Raw genomic sequence first — 16,658 nt, 5'->3', positions numbered from 1 at the left:
CAGCTGAAATGAGCAGCTAAAAACCAGGTTTATTCAGCTGAGGCTGTGGGTTCGTCTCCCGGCCTGCTCAGGTGGGTTTCATCGTCACTTTAAGTGAGACATCTGGAGCCCGTTCTTACTCCTCTGAACTCCTGCAGAAGCATCAATCTGGAGCGATTTGTGTGGAATATTCTTCAGTTTTGTCCTCAGCTGCTCACTGCGGCTTCATCTGAGAAAGTCCTGCGACTCAGAGGAGGAAACGCGCTCCTGAGGTGCTGCGAGGACGCCGTCAGACCTGCCGGGTCAGGTCAGGAGGCTTTGGCCCTGCTCCAACCACATGTAGCAGCCGGGTTTGGGCCCCATGCACAGAATGATGTCAGCAGGTATGAGATGAGCTCAAACTGAGGTCGATGGGAGTTTCCGTGCCTTCTGATCAATGAGAGGCTGCAAAGGTGAAAACCAGCTCAGAGAAATCAGCCCAGAACCTTTACCTTGTTTAACAAAAAAGCTTTTATTATTTTCCCCAGAGAGGCGAAATCATCTTTAAATACAGTTTTCTCTGAATTGTTCTTTTTCATCTTTGCTACACTTAATCAGCTGTGACTGAAGCCAACTTCCCAGAAGGTATGCAGAATCACATTCGTTTGTAGGTTAACTAGGATGAGTTTGTTTCACATTTTATGTAAAAATGAAATAAAATATATATCATCACATAGAAGGTCGAAGAGGATGGAGGAGGAGGAGGATGGAGGCGTCATCTTCAGTTTTCATCTGAAAACTCTGCACTCATCTGAGGAGAAAAAGACAGAAACTTATTCATGGACTTTGGTTTTTAAGGAAAAACAACACAGATGCAAAGCATGCTGGGAAATGTAGTGTAAAAGCAAAGAGCAGGGGCTGGTTGTGGCTGCGCTGTTAAAGGATTAAAGAAACAAGTCGTGGATTCTTCAACCCACACCTTTTTCTACCCGTCTACAGAATCTGACTGGGCCCAAGTTCAGGTGGGCAGAAGGTCGTAGCGACCCGTGGAGGCGGTAACCGGAGAGCCGGGTGCCAGCGCTGAGGTAAGTCGTCAGGTCCCGAAAGCTAAAGCAGCTGACGGGTACCGAGCTGCTCAGAGGGCTGCTAAAGCACGGCGAGGCCGTGGAGAAGCCTCGAGGATGTTCTGGGTGACCCGAGGTTATCGTCGGGCACTTTGAGGATCACCTCAATCCGGTCAGCAGGTCCTCCACAGCGGAGGGAGAGTCTGAGGACCCGCCCATCAGCTCTGGGTTCACAGCCGGGAGCAAAGTCGGCTCCCTCCGAGCTTCGGTACGTTGTGAGACGGACGGATGGATCGCAGAAATGATCCGTTTACAACAGGTTTACAGCATTAAAGTTCTGTTTGATCCTAGAGAAACGTGCACTTCCTGCATGTTTGACCTTATAAATGAACAATTTACAATAAAAAACCACTGGAATAGGAGGGCCTGAAAACTAAGGAAAACAAAAATCCGTAACCAGTCCAAAACCATCCGAAATCAAGCCAGAAACTGTCCAAAACGAGGGCAAAACCCTGTTTCACACCAGTCCAGAACCGGTCAGAAACTCAGTCTGAAAGCCCGAATCTGAACACCAGACGGGCCTCGGAGCAACCAGGAGATGGAGGACAGTGAGACGGTTTGTTATGTTGAGGAACAGACGACACAAACACAGACCGAGACTTCCTCCTTTTGGTCAAATCAGAGGCTAATTGGGAAGCCCAGCGGGTCAGAACACGGAGCAGGAAGTCCAGCAGTCGGTGCAGAGTCGTGTTTCACAGAGATGTGACTGAACTACACAACATGCTCAGCAACGCATTAACCTACCATCGGGACCAGCTCTTCCAAATCCATCAGATTGTTGGTCTGAAAGCAGAATGAAAAGACAGAAAACAGCTGCTCTGAGCCACATGTGAGGGAAGCAGGTGAAGATCTGTCACTACAGCTGAGAGTTTCCTGAGTCGCATTAGCATCTTTAATGCAAGCAGAGCTCATCCCAGGACCCTGAAACCCCTGAAACCCTCATCTGATGGATCGATCAGATTTAAACCTTTACACTGAGACAGAAAATGGGTTTAAGATCAAGATAAAGAAACAAAATCACTTAAAAAAACAGACAAACAAGATTTTTTTGGGACCACAGAAGACTAATTGTGCAAAAGTCCTGATCCACAGTTATATTTTCCTTCCAAGCAGCCCCCCCCCCCCCCTGCTTCTTTTCTTACTCTTTTCTGTTTTAGTCCTGATTTTTATCTTTTAAAGGAGCCGTGTGTGATAATTTCTTTAGATTTCACCTTTTTATTCACAAAGGCTTAACCGGAAGAAGCCACCTGGTCGCCATACTGATTACAGTGGCCTGGAAGGGACAAACGGCGGCGCTGATGAAACAGACGTGACGTTTTCTGTGTCCCTGCTGAAAACTGTTGATTCACGTGAGTTTATGCACCAAAACTACTTTGAGCTTTGTCAGCTGGACAGAAATCACTCGGAGATCAGCTGATTTCAATCAAAGTGTAACTGACACTAAGAGGCTTTGAAGGTGATGTCAGCCGGATACAAAGTGCTGATGCTATCCGTCCATCAGGCTGAAAACAAACAGCCTTTAGCCTTCCATAGCTAATGTTAGCTTTTCTTACCACGCAGGGGTCCACAGAACACTGATATAATGCACGACCACTAACATTTTCACAGAATATCTGACCAAATGTAACATCTGCTCATAGTTTATCTCTAAAAGTGACCTCAGAAGGTTTCAGTCCATGGAGAAGACATCGTGGATGTGTTGGGCTGCGTGTGCTGCAGGCGGCGTCAGGCGTGGCGTTCTCTCTGAAATGACTTGGACGCTGCTCCTTTAAATCAAGTTTTACTTCTCAGACTTTGCTGTAACACATCTCATTTCATTCTTGGTGTCTTTTCTCTTTTTTTCTTCCGTTTGCTTGATCAAGAGGAACAATTTTTTATTTTTTTTTATTATTAATTTCACAAAAATCCATCACATGATGTGTTTTAGTTTTTCTTTACTTTGAATATGGATTTTTCTTAATATAATTCAACTTTTTGTGGATTTACTTTTGTATTTTTACAAACCCGAGCTTTTATTTTGAAAGTCTGTGGATATGACGCCCTTTCTCCTCAGTTTGAACTGTTCCTGACAGGTCTGTGGTTAGTTAGGCTCTGGAAAACGTGTTTATCTCTGGCGAGTTGCAGGTTTTAAGAGCCGTTTCGAGCGACTTCTCCCTGTGTGTGAGCGAGTGTGTGTCCTCCATGTCGTGGCCTACAGCCATGCGTTTTATTTTTGTGTGTTAGGAGTCAGTCGGGTCCCTGCAGACCCGTTCCAGCTACAGATAACTCATCATCATTATTGATCTGGACCCAATCACAGCCATCAGAAAGCCAAAGAACTCACAGGCTCTGCTGCGCCATCCTTTCTCCACCAGATGGCGCTTCGTTTTAACATCCTGCAACTCTTCGGGGGGGCTCAGCAGCGGTTAAAGCGGCGGCAGCGCGAGGCAGAAACGGCACAACTCACCACAGCATCTATGTCCCTGGGGCTCACGTACTGCTCCAAAGCCTTGTAGTCGTCAGGAGACATGGGCATCATGTTGTCCTGCAGCCTGGAAGGAGGCCTGCAGCAGAGGAGCAGCCATCAGTCGCTTGCTGATGAAACGAATCTCATGCGGTTCGTGTGACTTACACTTCGGAGACGGATATGAGCTCCGTCTTCATGTAGCCTCTGTCGTCCTTGGCGTTCTCCACGTCCATCGGCTCTTGAGCTGAAAGTTGATGAAACGATGGATGAGCTTCTGTTCGGGGAAGTTTAACTGAAGCAGCAGCAGCTGTGCATCTTACCCTCTGAGGGTTTCGGGTAGTACTTCCCGAAGGCCTTGTCTTTGGGGATGTTGGGGTAGAGGAAGCGCAGCGGGTTCTCCGGGATGTTTTCGGCCGCCATCACCTTGTAGGTGCGGATGATGTCGGGCAGAGAGACGGCGGTCAGCTCCTTCTTGGTGTAAGGCTCCACAGAGTGGAAGACCGGCTTATCTGGATCAGGTTGGAGAATCAGGACAGAGGTCACTCACAAGCTGAGGTGAAGTGAAATGGGTGGAAGTCTGAGGGAGGAGCCCCTGAACATGAATAAACCTGCGTGAGGAGACCTGTGAAGAGGCTTTTAAATCAAATGTGTTTGGATCAGAACCCACAAATACAACCTAGACCCCCGAAAGAGCCACAAAATGAACCCAATAACGAAAGCAACAAGATGGGGAGACAAAGCTGAAATAAAGGAGATGAAAACAGCAAAGCACCATGAAAGATGGAGCTATGAAACCACATTAAGTCCATCGTTCACCCAGGCAGGACAGCTGTGCTCTGAAATGAAAACTTTTTCTTCTGCTGGAGGTTTCATCCAATCACAGGCTTTTCCTGCTCTTTACCTGAATGAACTAATCTGATCTATCACTGCTTTAGAACTGGCTGCGTACTAAAGGCCATTAAAGCAATTCAACGCTCAGCAGACACAAGTTATGTTTGAATCCTGCATCAACGGGCTGTGGCGTTGAGGCGGGCCGTGGAGCAGCGGCGCTGGTCTTACCGTGGACGTCGTGCTCGATCCAGGTGAAGGTGATGGCTCCCTCTCGGCTGCTCTCGCTGAACCTGAGCAGGAAGGTTCCCGGACACTTGTCGCTCAGCAGAGCCTTCTCCCTCTCCTTACTGATGAAGCCCATGATGGAGCTGCGAACAGGCAGGACAAACACGGTTACTGTGAACGCCTGGAGGCGGCGGCGCAGCGCGGCGGCAGCTCTCACCCGTCGTTCCACAGCGACAGCAGGTGTCTCTTAATCAGATCCAGGATCCCTTCGATCCACAGCCAGAAGGGGAACGCTTTCTCGTTGGTGCTCTGCTGCTGCAGAAATCACAAAACTGTTGGTTCTGCAGAACAAGGAAAAACTCTCCGGGCTGACAGACGGCGCGGCAGAACTCGGGCTCACCTTGCAGAACTTGGTCCAGGGGATCATTCCCTCCGGGTTCCTCTGGGCTTTGGCTCCTGCACAGAAAACAATCTTAAAATGCCAACGAACACGTGTCAAACGCCTGAGAAAGGAAGACCTGGGGACTGCTCTGACCCAGCAGCTTGTCGGCCAGCATGTTGAGCTGCTCCTGGTTCAGGCCTCGCTTGGTGACGGAGGAGAACTGCCAGCTGAGAACGTCGGACAGCTGGGACCACTTCGCCGCCGGAGGAGAGAGGAAGAACTTGAGGTTCTGGAGAACAGAGAGGTCCGTTAGCAGCGCAGCGGCGGAGCAGAGACACGGACACTGGAGGAGATGGGCGTGCTCGTACTTTGGGTTCTGTGGTGAGCATGTTGTACCAGAGGATGGAGGCCCAGCCGCTGGGCAGCTGACAGACGTTGGAGATGACCACGACTGGCAGAGACATGGCCTGAAACAGCAAGGGTTCATGTCAACACGTCCGACTCTGGGACCAAAGCAAAGCTCGGGTCTCGGCTCACCTCCAGTTTGATGTCCAGTCCGGACTGGTTGAGCTGCAGCTCCGACTCAAAGCTGAGCGAGTGAAGCTCCTCGGTGACGATCAGAGGACCCTGAACACACACACACACACACACACTAAAGCCAAACAACACCAAGGTCCAACAGTCCTCTGGAAATGAGTGGGAACAGCCGGACTAAACCGACTCTCATCCACACTAAAAGAGCAGAATCAAACTGAGAAAATAAGTCGGCATCCAAGTAAATCCAAAAACGTTCAGCTCCTCGGAGGACGTCTGGCTGCACCGTGAAGGCACCATTTCCTCCACAAGAACACAAAAAGGTTCATGTTCATCAGACATTTGGGGCCAGATGCTGCCGACATTTCCCTGATGAACCATTTTCATCTAAAAACATCTGCATCACAGCTGTGGACGTGAATATGAGACCAGATCTGACTCTCACATGCTAACAATTCAGTTTTATTGAGCAAATGTTGGATTTTAATCACCGAATTTAACCAAATAATGTGGAGTCAGCATCATCTTTTCAGGATCTGATGCACTTTGGATGAATCTCAGCTGCAGGAACACGTTAAATGTCTGAATGTTGTGCAGCCAGAGAAGCAGCAACCAGACCTTCATCTGAGGAGCTAAACCAGCTCCATATGTCGACACATCTTCATTTCAAAGTGAAAAGAAAGCTGTTTATCCAGCAGAAACAAAGACTTTTCCTCCTCTTTAAGCTCCTCTCACCTCATTGGTCCTGTTGCCAGCCACTTTCTGCTCCTTCAGTTGCTGTGTGGAGAAAAGCATCGAGTTAAAGCTGAAGCTCTGCTTATTATGGCTGGTGATGGGAGAAAAGGACTCACCAGGTGCCTGAACTCTGCTGCCAGGCTGCCGTTGGACTCCTCCATGTTCATCACTTTGGAGTTTGTTCCCAAAATGTTGAACTTCCGGAACCTGAGGTCAGACAGTTGTGCATCACCACAGTCCTACTTTCACACATCTGACCTCACCGCAGTCCTACTTTCACACATCTGACCTCGGCACAGTCCTACTTTCACACATCTGACCTCACCGCAGTCCTACTTTCACACATCTGACCTCGGCACAGTCCTACTTTCACACATCTGACCTCACCGCAGTCCTACTTTCACACATCTGACCTCGGCACAGTCCTACTTTCACACATCTGACCTCACCGCAGTCCTACTTTCACACATCTGACCTCACCACAGTCCTACTTTCACACATCTGACCTCGGCACAGTCCTACTTTCAAACATCTGACCTCACCGCAGTCCTACTTTCACACATCTGACCTGATCGCAGTCCTACTTTCACACATCTGACCTCACCGCAGTCCTACTTTCACACATCTGACCTCAGCACAGTCCTACTTTCACACATCTGACCTCATCGCAGTCCTACTTTCACACATCTGACCTCATCGCAGTCCTACTTTCACACATCTGACCTGATCGCAGTCCTACTTTCACACATCTGACCTCAGCACAGTCCTACTTTCACACATCTGACCTCACCACAGTCCTACTTTCACACATCTGACCTGATCACAGTCCTACTTTCACACATCTGACCTGATCGCAGTCCTACTTTCACACATCTGACCTCGGCACAGTCCTACTTTCACACATCTGACCTGATCGCAGTCCTACTTTCACACATCTGACATCATCACAGTCCTACTTTCACACATCTGACCTCGGCACAGTCCTACTTTCACACATCTGACCTCGGCACAGTCCTACTTTCACACATCTGACCTCGGCACAGTCCTACTTTCACACATCTGACCTCACCGCAGTCCTACTTTCACACATCTGACCTCATCGCAGTCCTACTTTCACACATCTGACCTCATCGCAGTCCTACTTTCACACATCTGACCTCATCGCAGTCCTACTTTCACACATCTGACCTCATCGCAGTCCTACTTTCACACATCTGACCTCGGCACAGTCCTACTTTCACACATCTGACCTCACCGCAGTCCTACTTTCACACATCTGACCTCACCGCAGTCCTACTTTCACACATCTGACCTCACCGCAGTCCTACTTTCACACATCTGACCTCACCGCAGTCCTACTTTCACACATCTGACCTCACCGCAGTCCTACTTTCACACATCTGACCTCACCGCAGTCCTACTTTCACACATCTGACCTCACCGCAGTCCTACTTTCACACATCTGACCTCATCACAGTCCTACTTTCACACATCTGACCTGATCGCAGTCCTACTTTCACACATCTGACCTCGGCACAGTCCTACTTTCACACATCTGACCTGATCGCAGTCCTACTTTCACACATCTGACCTCGGCACAGTCCTACTTTCACACATCTGACCTCATCGCAGTCCTACTTTCACACATCTGACCTCGGCACAGTCCTACTTTCACACATCTGACCTCATCGCAGTCCTACTTTCACACATCTGACCTGATCGCAGTCCTACTTTCACACATCTGACCTCGGCACAGTCCTACTTTCACACATCTGACCTCACCGCAGTCCTACTTTCACACATCTGACCTCATCGCAGTCCTACTTTCACACATCTGACCTCATCGCAGTCCTACTTTCACACATCTGACCTCACCACAGTCCTACTTTCACACATCTGACCTCGGCACAGTCCTACTTTCACACATCTGACCTGATCGCAGTCCTACTTTCACACATCTGACCTCACCGCAGTCCTACTTTCACACATCTGACCTCATCGCAGTCCTACTTTCACACATCTGACCTCATCGCAGTCCTACTTTCACACATCTGACCTCACCGCAGTCCTACTTTCACACATCTGACCTCGGCACAGTCCTACTTTCACACATCTGACCTCGGCACAGTCCTACTTTCACACATCTGACCTCATCGCAGTCCTACTTTCACACATCTGACCTCATCGCAGTCCTACTTTCACACATCTGACCTCGGCACAGTCCTACTTTCACACATCTGACCTCAGCACAGTTTATTCATGAGAAAGTGAAAGTTTGAGACGTACCCTTTCTTCTCGGTAACATCCCTGAGGAAGAGGAAATGCATGTTAGCTGCTCAGAAACTCCAGCGTTTGAAGGCGTTAAACGTGACAACATGACATCAGCTTACTTATCAAACACTGCTTTGACTTTGAGTTGGTAGTTGAACTCCTGCAGCTTCACCAGAAACCTGAAGGAGAAGGAAACAGAATGCGTGACTGAGACAGGAAACGGACGCTCAGCTGCACACTTTCATTTCAGTGGAAGCCCAAAACAGGACATTTTATCAGCATATTTAAGCAAATAATCTGCATTTAGAAGATTCACGTTGTTTGGATGCACAGCAGAGATATTTCCAGTCAAACCCAGAGAGTTTGGCTGCTCCAGCTGCCGAACGCGGTTCTGCTTCCATAAAAAGCCCAAAGACCAGAGCCGGTGAGCTCAGTGCTTTCATTTTCACCTCACTGTTTGTAATCTGTGCCATTTGAATATTGCACACAGGACAAAAGCCCTGAGTGAGCCTCGTGATTTCCTGTTTTTTCTACTGTAAAAAAGTCCCCACCTCGTATGTTTATATTTCTCTTAAAGCAGCCAGGCTTCCTGAAGGTCTCTCGAAGCCCTTTTAACCCCAGATCCTGTTTGCACACGTTTAAATAAGCTGTTCTTCATGGAAACGTATGAAGGACTGAGGGTGAAGTGCTGCCTTTCTTACCGGAGCTTCACGGTGAACTGGACGCCTGTTTTCAGCACCAGGGGTCTCTGTGGGTGAGTGGGCATGCAGGGCTGCCTCTCAACCACCAAGGAGCTGCACACATGAGACACTCATGACTAACAATCACCAACCAGACGAGCAGGACCTTGAGTGAGGGAGGCTGCGTACTGAGAGAGCAGGTTCTTCAGCAGCTCCAGAGCTCGGTTCTCCAGGAAAGCCTTCTTCTGTGTGATGGGGTCGCTGTCGTAGGTGAACTTCTGCTCCAGCTCCTGCAGCTTCTTCAGGTGCTGACGGACCTGCTGCAGACTTTCAGCTACTGCCGTGAACCTGGAGGAGGAGGAGAGCAGCTTCATGGAGGGAAACAGCCAGATCTTCGGTTGGGGGGGGCCGGCGGCTCACCAGTTCTGCAGCTGGTCCACGCAGGCGTTGGGCGGACCACCGATGCAGGCGGTCTGCTGCCGCTGCTTCCACTCCGGCAGCTCCTCGGAGATGAGGTCCGACAGCAACGACTGGGTGACGTTCAGGAGCTCGCTGAGCTGTATCACCACGTCCTGGAACACACACACCACTCACATCCAGCCTGTGCTGCGTTTCATGTGCCCGACACCTGCTGCGGACAGGGACTCGGCTCACCTGACGCTTGGCTTTCAGCTCAAAGCCCATCCTCCCGATCATCATCTTCTCCTTCTCCAGCTCCTTTGCTGTCATGCCGTTCATCTCATTTTCTGCCAAAGAGAAAGAAACACTTCATAAAGTAGCTTTTAACACAACTTAATGAACTTCAGCTCACACTGATCAGCCGTAACATTATGACCAGGTTCAGCTGAATAAACCTTTATCAGAGCCTAAATATTACAGCTATGAGTCGGTAAATAAAAGTCTTTGCTGCAGCGGAGCTGAAGAAGCCTCTGACTGAACACACTTCACAGCTTTGTCATGTTGAAGGTGCGCCGCTTCGTCCCTTAAACTGAGCAGCTCTGCAGCATCATCAGCTGCAGCAGTCCCAGAACAGATCCAACCCCCCCATTTACAGAGATCTGCTCTGCTGGACACATCAAACCGGTCTCAGCTGGGCCAAAACAGATCCAACCCCCCCATTTACAGAGATCTGCTCTGCTGGACACATCAAACCGGTCTCAGCTGGGCCAAAACAGATCCAACCCCCTCATTTACAGAGATCTGCTCTGCTGGACACATCAAACCGGTCTCAGCTGGGCCAAAACAGATCCAACCCCCCCATTTACAGAGATCTGCATCAAACCGGTCTCAGCTGGGCCAAAACAGATCCAACCCCCCTCATTTACAGAGATCTGCTCCGCTGGACACATCAAACCGGTCTCAGCTGGGCCAAAACAGATCCAACCCCCCCATTTACAGAGATCTGCATCAAACCGGTCTCAGCTGGGCCAAAACAGATCCAACCCCCCTCATTTACAGAGATCTGCTCCGCTGGACACATCAAACCGGTCTCAGCTGGGCCAAAACAGATCCAACCCCCCCATTTACAGAGATCTGCTCTGCTGGACACATCAAACCGGTCTCAGCTGGTCCAAAACAGATCCAACCCCCCTCATTTACAGAGATCTGCTCCGCTGGACACATCAAACCGGTCTCAGCTGGGCCAAAACAGATCCAACCCCCCCATTTACAGAGATCTGCATCAAACCGGTCTCAGCTGGGCCAAAACAGATCCAACCCCCCTCATTTACAGAGATCTGCTCCGCTGGACACATCAAACCGGTCTCAGCTGGGCCAAAACAGATCCAACCCCCTCATTTACAGAGATCTGCTCTGCTGGACACATCAAACCGGTCTCAGCTGGGCCAAAACAGATCTAACCCCCTCATTTACCGCTGCTTCTCGGTAATTTACAGAGATCTGCATCAAACCGGTCTCAGCTGGGCCAAAACGGCGCCGTTTGACCTCCGGCGAGCGCCACGATGCTTATGTGCAACAGCGGCGCATCGGTCCAAATGTCCTCCACACCTCAGACTTACAGGAGATACGAAACATCTCGGTGCCGACCCTGAACTCAGCCTGCTCCGTCACTGCTTGTACAACTGGCCTCAGTCCAGTCTTTCAGCTCAGAGCTGGTCGGATTCTGCAGAACCAGCTTTCTGGTTAGATTCTTTCTGGTCTGATTCTCCAGAACCAGCTCAGAGCTGGTCTGATTCTCCAGAACCAGCTTTCTGGTCTGATTCTTTCTGGTTTGATTCTCCAGAACCAGCTTTCTGGTCTGATTCTTTCTGGTTAGATTCTCCAGAACCAGCTTTCTGGTTAGATTCTCCAGAACCAGCTTTCTGGTTTGATTCTTTCTGGTTTGATTCTCCAGAACCAGCTCAGAGCTGGTTAGATTCTCCAGAACCAGCTTTCTGGTTTGATTCTTTCTGGTTAGATTCTCCAGAACCAGCTTTCTGGTTTGATTCTGTCTGGTTTGATTCTCCAGAACCAGCTCAGAGCTGGTTAGATTCTCCAGAACCAGCTTTCTGGTTTGATTCTTTCTGGTTAGATTCTCCAGAACCAGCTTTCTGGTTTGATTCTTTCTGGTTAGATTCTCCAGAACCAGCTTTCTGGTTTGATTCTGTCTGGTTTGATTCTCCAGAACCAGCTCAGAGCTGGTTAGATTCTCCAGAACCAGCTTTCTGGTTTGATTCTTTCTGGTTTGATTCTCCAGAACCAGCTTTCTGGTTTGATTCTTTCTGGTTAGATTCTCCAGAACCAGCTTTCTGGTTTGATTCTGTCTGGTTTGATTCTCCAGAACCAGCTCAGAGCTGGTTAGATTCTCCAGAACCAGCTTTCTGGTTTGATTCTTTCTGGTTTGATTCTCCAGAACCAGCTTTCTGGTTTGATTCTTTCTGGTTAGATTCTCCAGAACCAGCTCAGAGCTGGTTTGAGCCCGGTGATGGCGGCCCTTTAAGCATCTCTCCAGCGTAGATGACCACAGCGCAGTGATCCGTGCCCTCATCTTTAAAGTTTAGTTTACAGGAATAAAACTGACGGTACCAGCACCAAACACAGCAGGAGAACGAGAGGAACACTGAGCTCGTGTTCTTCTGCTGCTGCTTCCACTTCAGGCCCACCCAGCAGCTCGGTTTCCTATCGTTCGCTCCTGAATTCGGCTAAAGATCCGTGTTTGTTTTCTAACAGCTGGCCTCATAACACCCCCCCCAAGCCTCTCCGCTCGGAACCAGCAGAGAGGCTCATCCTGCTGTAGCACCGCTTTCTCTGGGCCGGAACCAGCAGAGAGGCTCATCCTGCTGTAGCACCGCTTTCTCTGGGCCGGAACCAGCAGAGAGGCTCATCCTGCTGTAGCACCGCTTTCTCTGGGCCGGAACCAGCAGAGAGGCTCATCCTGCTGTAGCACCGCTTTCTCTGGGCCGGAACCAGCAGAGAGGCTCATCCTGCTGTAGCACCGCTTTCTCTGGGCCGGAACCAGCAGAGAGGCTCATCCTGCTGTAGCACCGCTTTCTCTGGGCCGGAACCAGCAGAGAGGCTCATCCTGCTGTAGCACCGCTTTCTCTGGGCCGGAACCAGCAGAGAGCTGCTTCTGGGTTTGGTTCTACTGGGCGTCGGCTGTTCTCTGCCCTGATTGGTCAGAGATCATTCGGCAGTCATAGTTACGGCTGACCACTCGCGCTCCTCCGGTCCGGCTTGCTCTCTCACCTCTGCTCTTCAGAGAGTTTACTCTGAAGTCGTACTCGTCCTGCAGGTCTTCCACGTTCTTAATGTTCTGATCCACCACCTGAAAGGACAGAAACCGAAGCCATTAATGAGGTTTTTATCAAACTAACTGAGCACGAATCACTTCTTTGTTGTTTCTGTGACCTGGACTCGGTCTTTCATCTCCTTGACTTTGATGTCCAGCTTCTGCTTCTCCACCACCATGGCCGACACCGTGCCCTCGCCCTCCTGCTGCAGATACACTTTCTTTTACTCACATTCACAGATGAGAGCTTTCAGGCAGATGCACAGACACTTCACGGGCTGCAGGTTTTACCTCCACACTCCTCGCACTGGCCAAGATCTTCTGCTCCTCCTTCAGGTTCCTGGAGATGATCATGGCCATGTGCACGGGGTCCTCCTGGAAGCGATCCTGGACAGACAATTCTGCGTTTAGAATTCAGCTTTGTGTTGTAACAGAAGGAATTTGGGGCTTAATAATCTCCCTCAGATCAAATCAGTGGCTCTGGGGTCCAACCTGCAGGTTCCTCTTGATCTTGCGGATGTTGTGCTGAAGCAGGAAGTTGTTCTCCAGAGCAAAGCGGCTGTGTTGGTCATCCAGCTGAGCCAAGAGGTCGTGGAACCGAACCGTGGCCAACGAGTCCTGCAACGCCACCGTGTCCCTGAGGAGGCCCAGACAGAGAATACAATAATCCCGCAGGGCTCCAACCGAAGAACACTTTAACTAATCAGCAGTATGAAATGACAACATCCCAGAGCCAAAGATCCAGTGTTCAGGTGCCATCTTAGTTCAATTATAGTGATGGAAAAGAGGAGAGGTTTCCCTTTCCAACCTTTCCCTCATTATTTAAAACTTTGGTCACATTTACAACAGAAAGATTAACTTTCACTAAACATTTAGCTGTTGTTGTGGATCACTGGGTGAGAAAACAGAGGAAGAAAGACCCGATGACTCCAAACAGGAGTCCTGGAACAGGAAGATAACAACGTTCACAGGATTTTCCATTCTAATGAAACCTCTTCAAACCATAAAACTTTGTGCTTTCAACTCATTCTGAAGCCCTGAAATGACCCTGAAATGACCCTGAAATGACCCTGGAGCGCCCGGCGACTGAGATACTGAGATACTGCATCGCACCACAACAAATAAAGCAAAAACTCAGAGGCAGAAGCAACCATCAGACCCAGGGCAGCGCTGTGGGAGGAAGGGAGGAAGAAGAGATGGTGGATGATTAAGATCCAGGACGAGTGAGAAGAACGCGCTCAGCATCATGTCTCCCTCTGCTCTGTGTGCTGGAAATCAGTTTAAATCCTCCAGATGTTTACTTTGGAGCTCTGTGTCAGGACTAAAAGGGACAAACAGGCTGCTGTGAAGCTGCGTTTCCTGTTATCTTAGTAATCAGAGACGGAAACACAAGCTCTAACCTTTCTGTCGTCATCTGTGACTCACCGACCGTTAGCTCCTCTGTTTCAGAGCAGAGTGAAAGTACCTTCCTATCAAGTAAAACTCCCATTTATCGGCTCATTCATCACATTTCACTGTGTCTCCGGGAGTCTTTAAGATCTGCACCATCGCAGGTGGAGGACTCTGCAGCTGAAAGACGAATGAACTGAGGGAGAATCACGTGGATCAGCTGCAGACTTCTTACCAGTCAATGCTTTCGATCCACTTGCTCAGATACTGTCGGATGTCCATGGGGAAGGAGTCGTCGTACAGCTGGTCCACTTGCTCCAGGTACTTGCAGTCCAGCATCTGAAGCTGGCACCACTGCGCCATCTTTAGGAGAAGAAGAAGAAGCTGTCACATGGCAATTCAAAGAGGAGTTCAGTTGGATCAAGTACAACATTCAGGAAAATTAGACAAAAACACAATGTCTGCAACGGTTGAAGAGATTTAACATCGTTCCACAGCTTTAAATACAGGCTGAATTAAATGTTTGTATCTTAGTTTCCTCGGTTAGTGGCAGCAAACTCAGTCAGGACAATGTAAACGGATCGTGTTACTCCAGGAACACCCGAGAAGTTCTTTTCAAGGCTTTTCACAAGCTGCACATATATGGTTTACGTTTCCTGAAGCTCAGTCCAATACTTTCAGGGACACAACCACGTATCTTACAATCCAAATATCCAGAGAAGAAAACTACAACTCGAGTAATATCTCAGTGTGGTGGGGGGTCAGGACACTTGCATTCATGCCCCCGGATGTAGAGAAAGCTTTAGCTTTACCTCCTGATGCTCAGCCCAAGGAAGAAGTGTTTTACACAGCGACTCCATTCCTCACCGGCTTCCCCAAAATGTCATATTAGGAGCTAAATCTATACAAATATTACAAATGCACATTTAATCACTGAGAATGATACTTTATTTAATCGTTATATCTTCGTTTTTGGGCTTTTAGACTCATTCTTACACACATTAAATCCTGCTGATTTAATATATTGTGATTCTTCAGCCAAAATAAGAACATTTAAGGATACTTCCGCAAACCTTTGTGTTGTTCTTAACGATTTCTAACCAACTGTAAGCTTAATATAGGAGGAGCAGTCAAGTCTTCATAGGTTTCATTTTCCCCACATGCGCGTCTGCACAAAGCACATCTTGGACAGGTCGCCAGTCATAATATAATTCTATAAATAAACCTCAGATGTCGTTCAGGTCAGTACCTGCCACACAGCCTTGATAGTTCTCGTCAACAAAACTCTATTGAGATATTTGCCTTTTTAAGGATTTCCAGTATTTCTTCACACATTCGTATCAACACAGATAAATTCGACCTTTTATCTTGACGTCGGTGCTTCCCTGGAGAACTCGGCAAACGTCTCACTCACCTGGTTGTTATATTTTAACACTTATTCTTGCATTCATCACCGCCTGTTTGTGGAGCATTTACTCTTACGGTGGGCGGTGTCGGACAAACTTAAGCCTGTAAGAGTTTTAATAAATTATAAGAAGTCTGTGATAACTGACTGACAGCTACAGGAAAACCAACACTGTAAACACGTTTTATTTCTGCAGGCCTTAGTAGTTTTTCTATGAACTTTATCAGCTAGCTTAGCCAAGTTCAAGTGCTGTGTTTATAATAAAGATACACTTGTGTGACAATATGACGCTGATGTAGAGAAGCAACTAACTGAACTCACCTTTTACTTGGAGGAAACGTGGCGAGTCTCTCGAGGGAAACTAGGTGTGTTTAGTTCAAGCTTTTCTCTTCCTTGACAGTGGGACGTTCACTTCTGCCTGCTGTACCCAGTGCTGCTGTGTAGCCAACCTGTACAGAGAGACCATCAGCCAATCAGAACTCAGAACTCACGAAAAGTCCCGCCTTATTCCTTGTGAGAGCCAATCAGAACAGCAGAAAAGTGGCTGTTCTGTCAATTAGGAGACGTACCCAAAACAAAAACTACAAGAAAGGTATTTTTCTCTCTAATGCTCTTATTTTAGGTCAAGGTCAAACTCAAACATGTGGTTTGAGTTATTGTTAATCCAACGAGTGTCATACTGTGTGTAAAGTGCATACAAAAATATCTAAAGAAAAATAATGCGTGCTTTCTGAGGGAGGAAATACAATAAACAGAACAGCCCAGTGTTACCACGTGTTTTCAGAGAAAGAGAAAGTAGGTGAGCGCCTACGACTCTGAAACTGAAACTTAACTCACAACAGAGACTTATGTGTACATTGAATTTGATTTGTCCAAAATTAAATAGGAAGATAATTACGACAACGACGATTAAGTCAAAATTAAATTTAGGACGATTCAATGGATTGTAAA

The 16,658-nt window shown here is 48.4% G+C and overlaps 1 protein-coding gene across 5 annotated transcripts; it reads right to left on the bottom strand.

Annotated features, from left to right (window-relative positions):
• Positions 1 to 495: 495 nt before the first annotated feature.
• On the bottom strand, positions 496 to 16,151 carry stat1a (signal transducer and activator of transcription 1a). 5 transcript variants are annotated; one of them, XM_072375789.1, is made up of 25 exons: positions 16,029 to 16,151; positions 14,538 to 14,665; positions 13,406 to 13,550; positions 13,205 to 13,300; positions 13,033 to 13,119; positions 12,871 to 12,949; positions 9,841 to 9,932; positions 9,607 to 9,758; positions 9,376 to 9,534; positions 9,208 to 9,300; positions 8,626 to 8,685; positions 8,522 to 8,542; positions 6,352 to 6,442; positions 6,236 to 6,277; positions 5,504 to 5,593; positions 5,335 to 5,433; positions 5,120 to 5,255; positions 4,985 to 5,040; positions 4,802 to 4,899; positions 4,588 to 4,727; positions 3,849 to 4,037; positions 3,694 to 3,772; positions 3,529 to 3,625; positions 1,827 to 1,865; positions 496 to 769 (listed from the first exon to the last, which is right to left on the bottom strand). In XM_072375789.1, the coding sequence occupies exons 2-25, from the start codon at positions 14,663 to 14,665 to the stop codon at positions 740 to 742; spliced, it is 2,298 nt and encodes a 765-aa protein (XP_072231890.1). In that variant the 5' UTR covers positions 16,029 to 16,151; the 3' UTR covers positions 496 to 739. The 5 variants fall into 5 exon arrangements, with proteins under 5 accessions (XP_072231890.1, XP_072231891.1, XP_072231892.1 ...); XM_072375790.1 differs by having other exon boundaries at positions 4,802 to 4,896; XM_072375791.1 differs by having other exon boundaries at positions 13,033 to 13,116.
• Positions 16,152 to 16,658: the final 507 nt, after the last annotated feature.

Source organism: Leuresthes tenuis, unplaced genomic scaffold (assembly GCF_036924035.1).
Source record: "Leuresthes tenuis unplaced genomic scaffold, fLeuTen1.0.hap1 SCAF_1, whole genome shotgun sequence".
Taxonomy (NCBI): Eukaryota; Metazoa; Chordata; class Actinopteri; order Atheriniformes; family Atherinopsidae; genus Leuresthes; species Leuresthes tenuis.
Note: the sequence above shows the minus strand (reverse complement) of the source record. Positions and strands in the feature narration are given on the sequence as shown.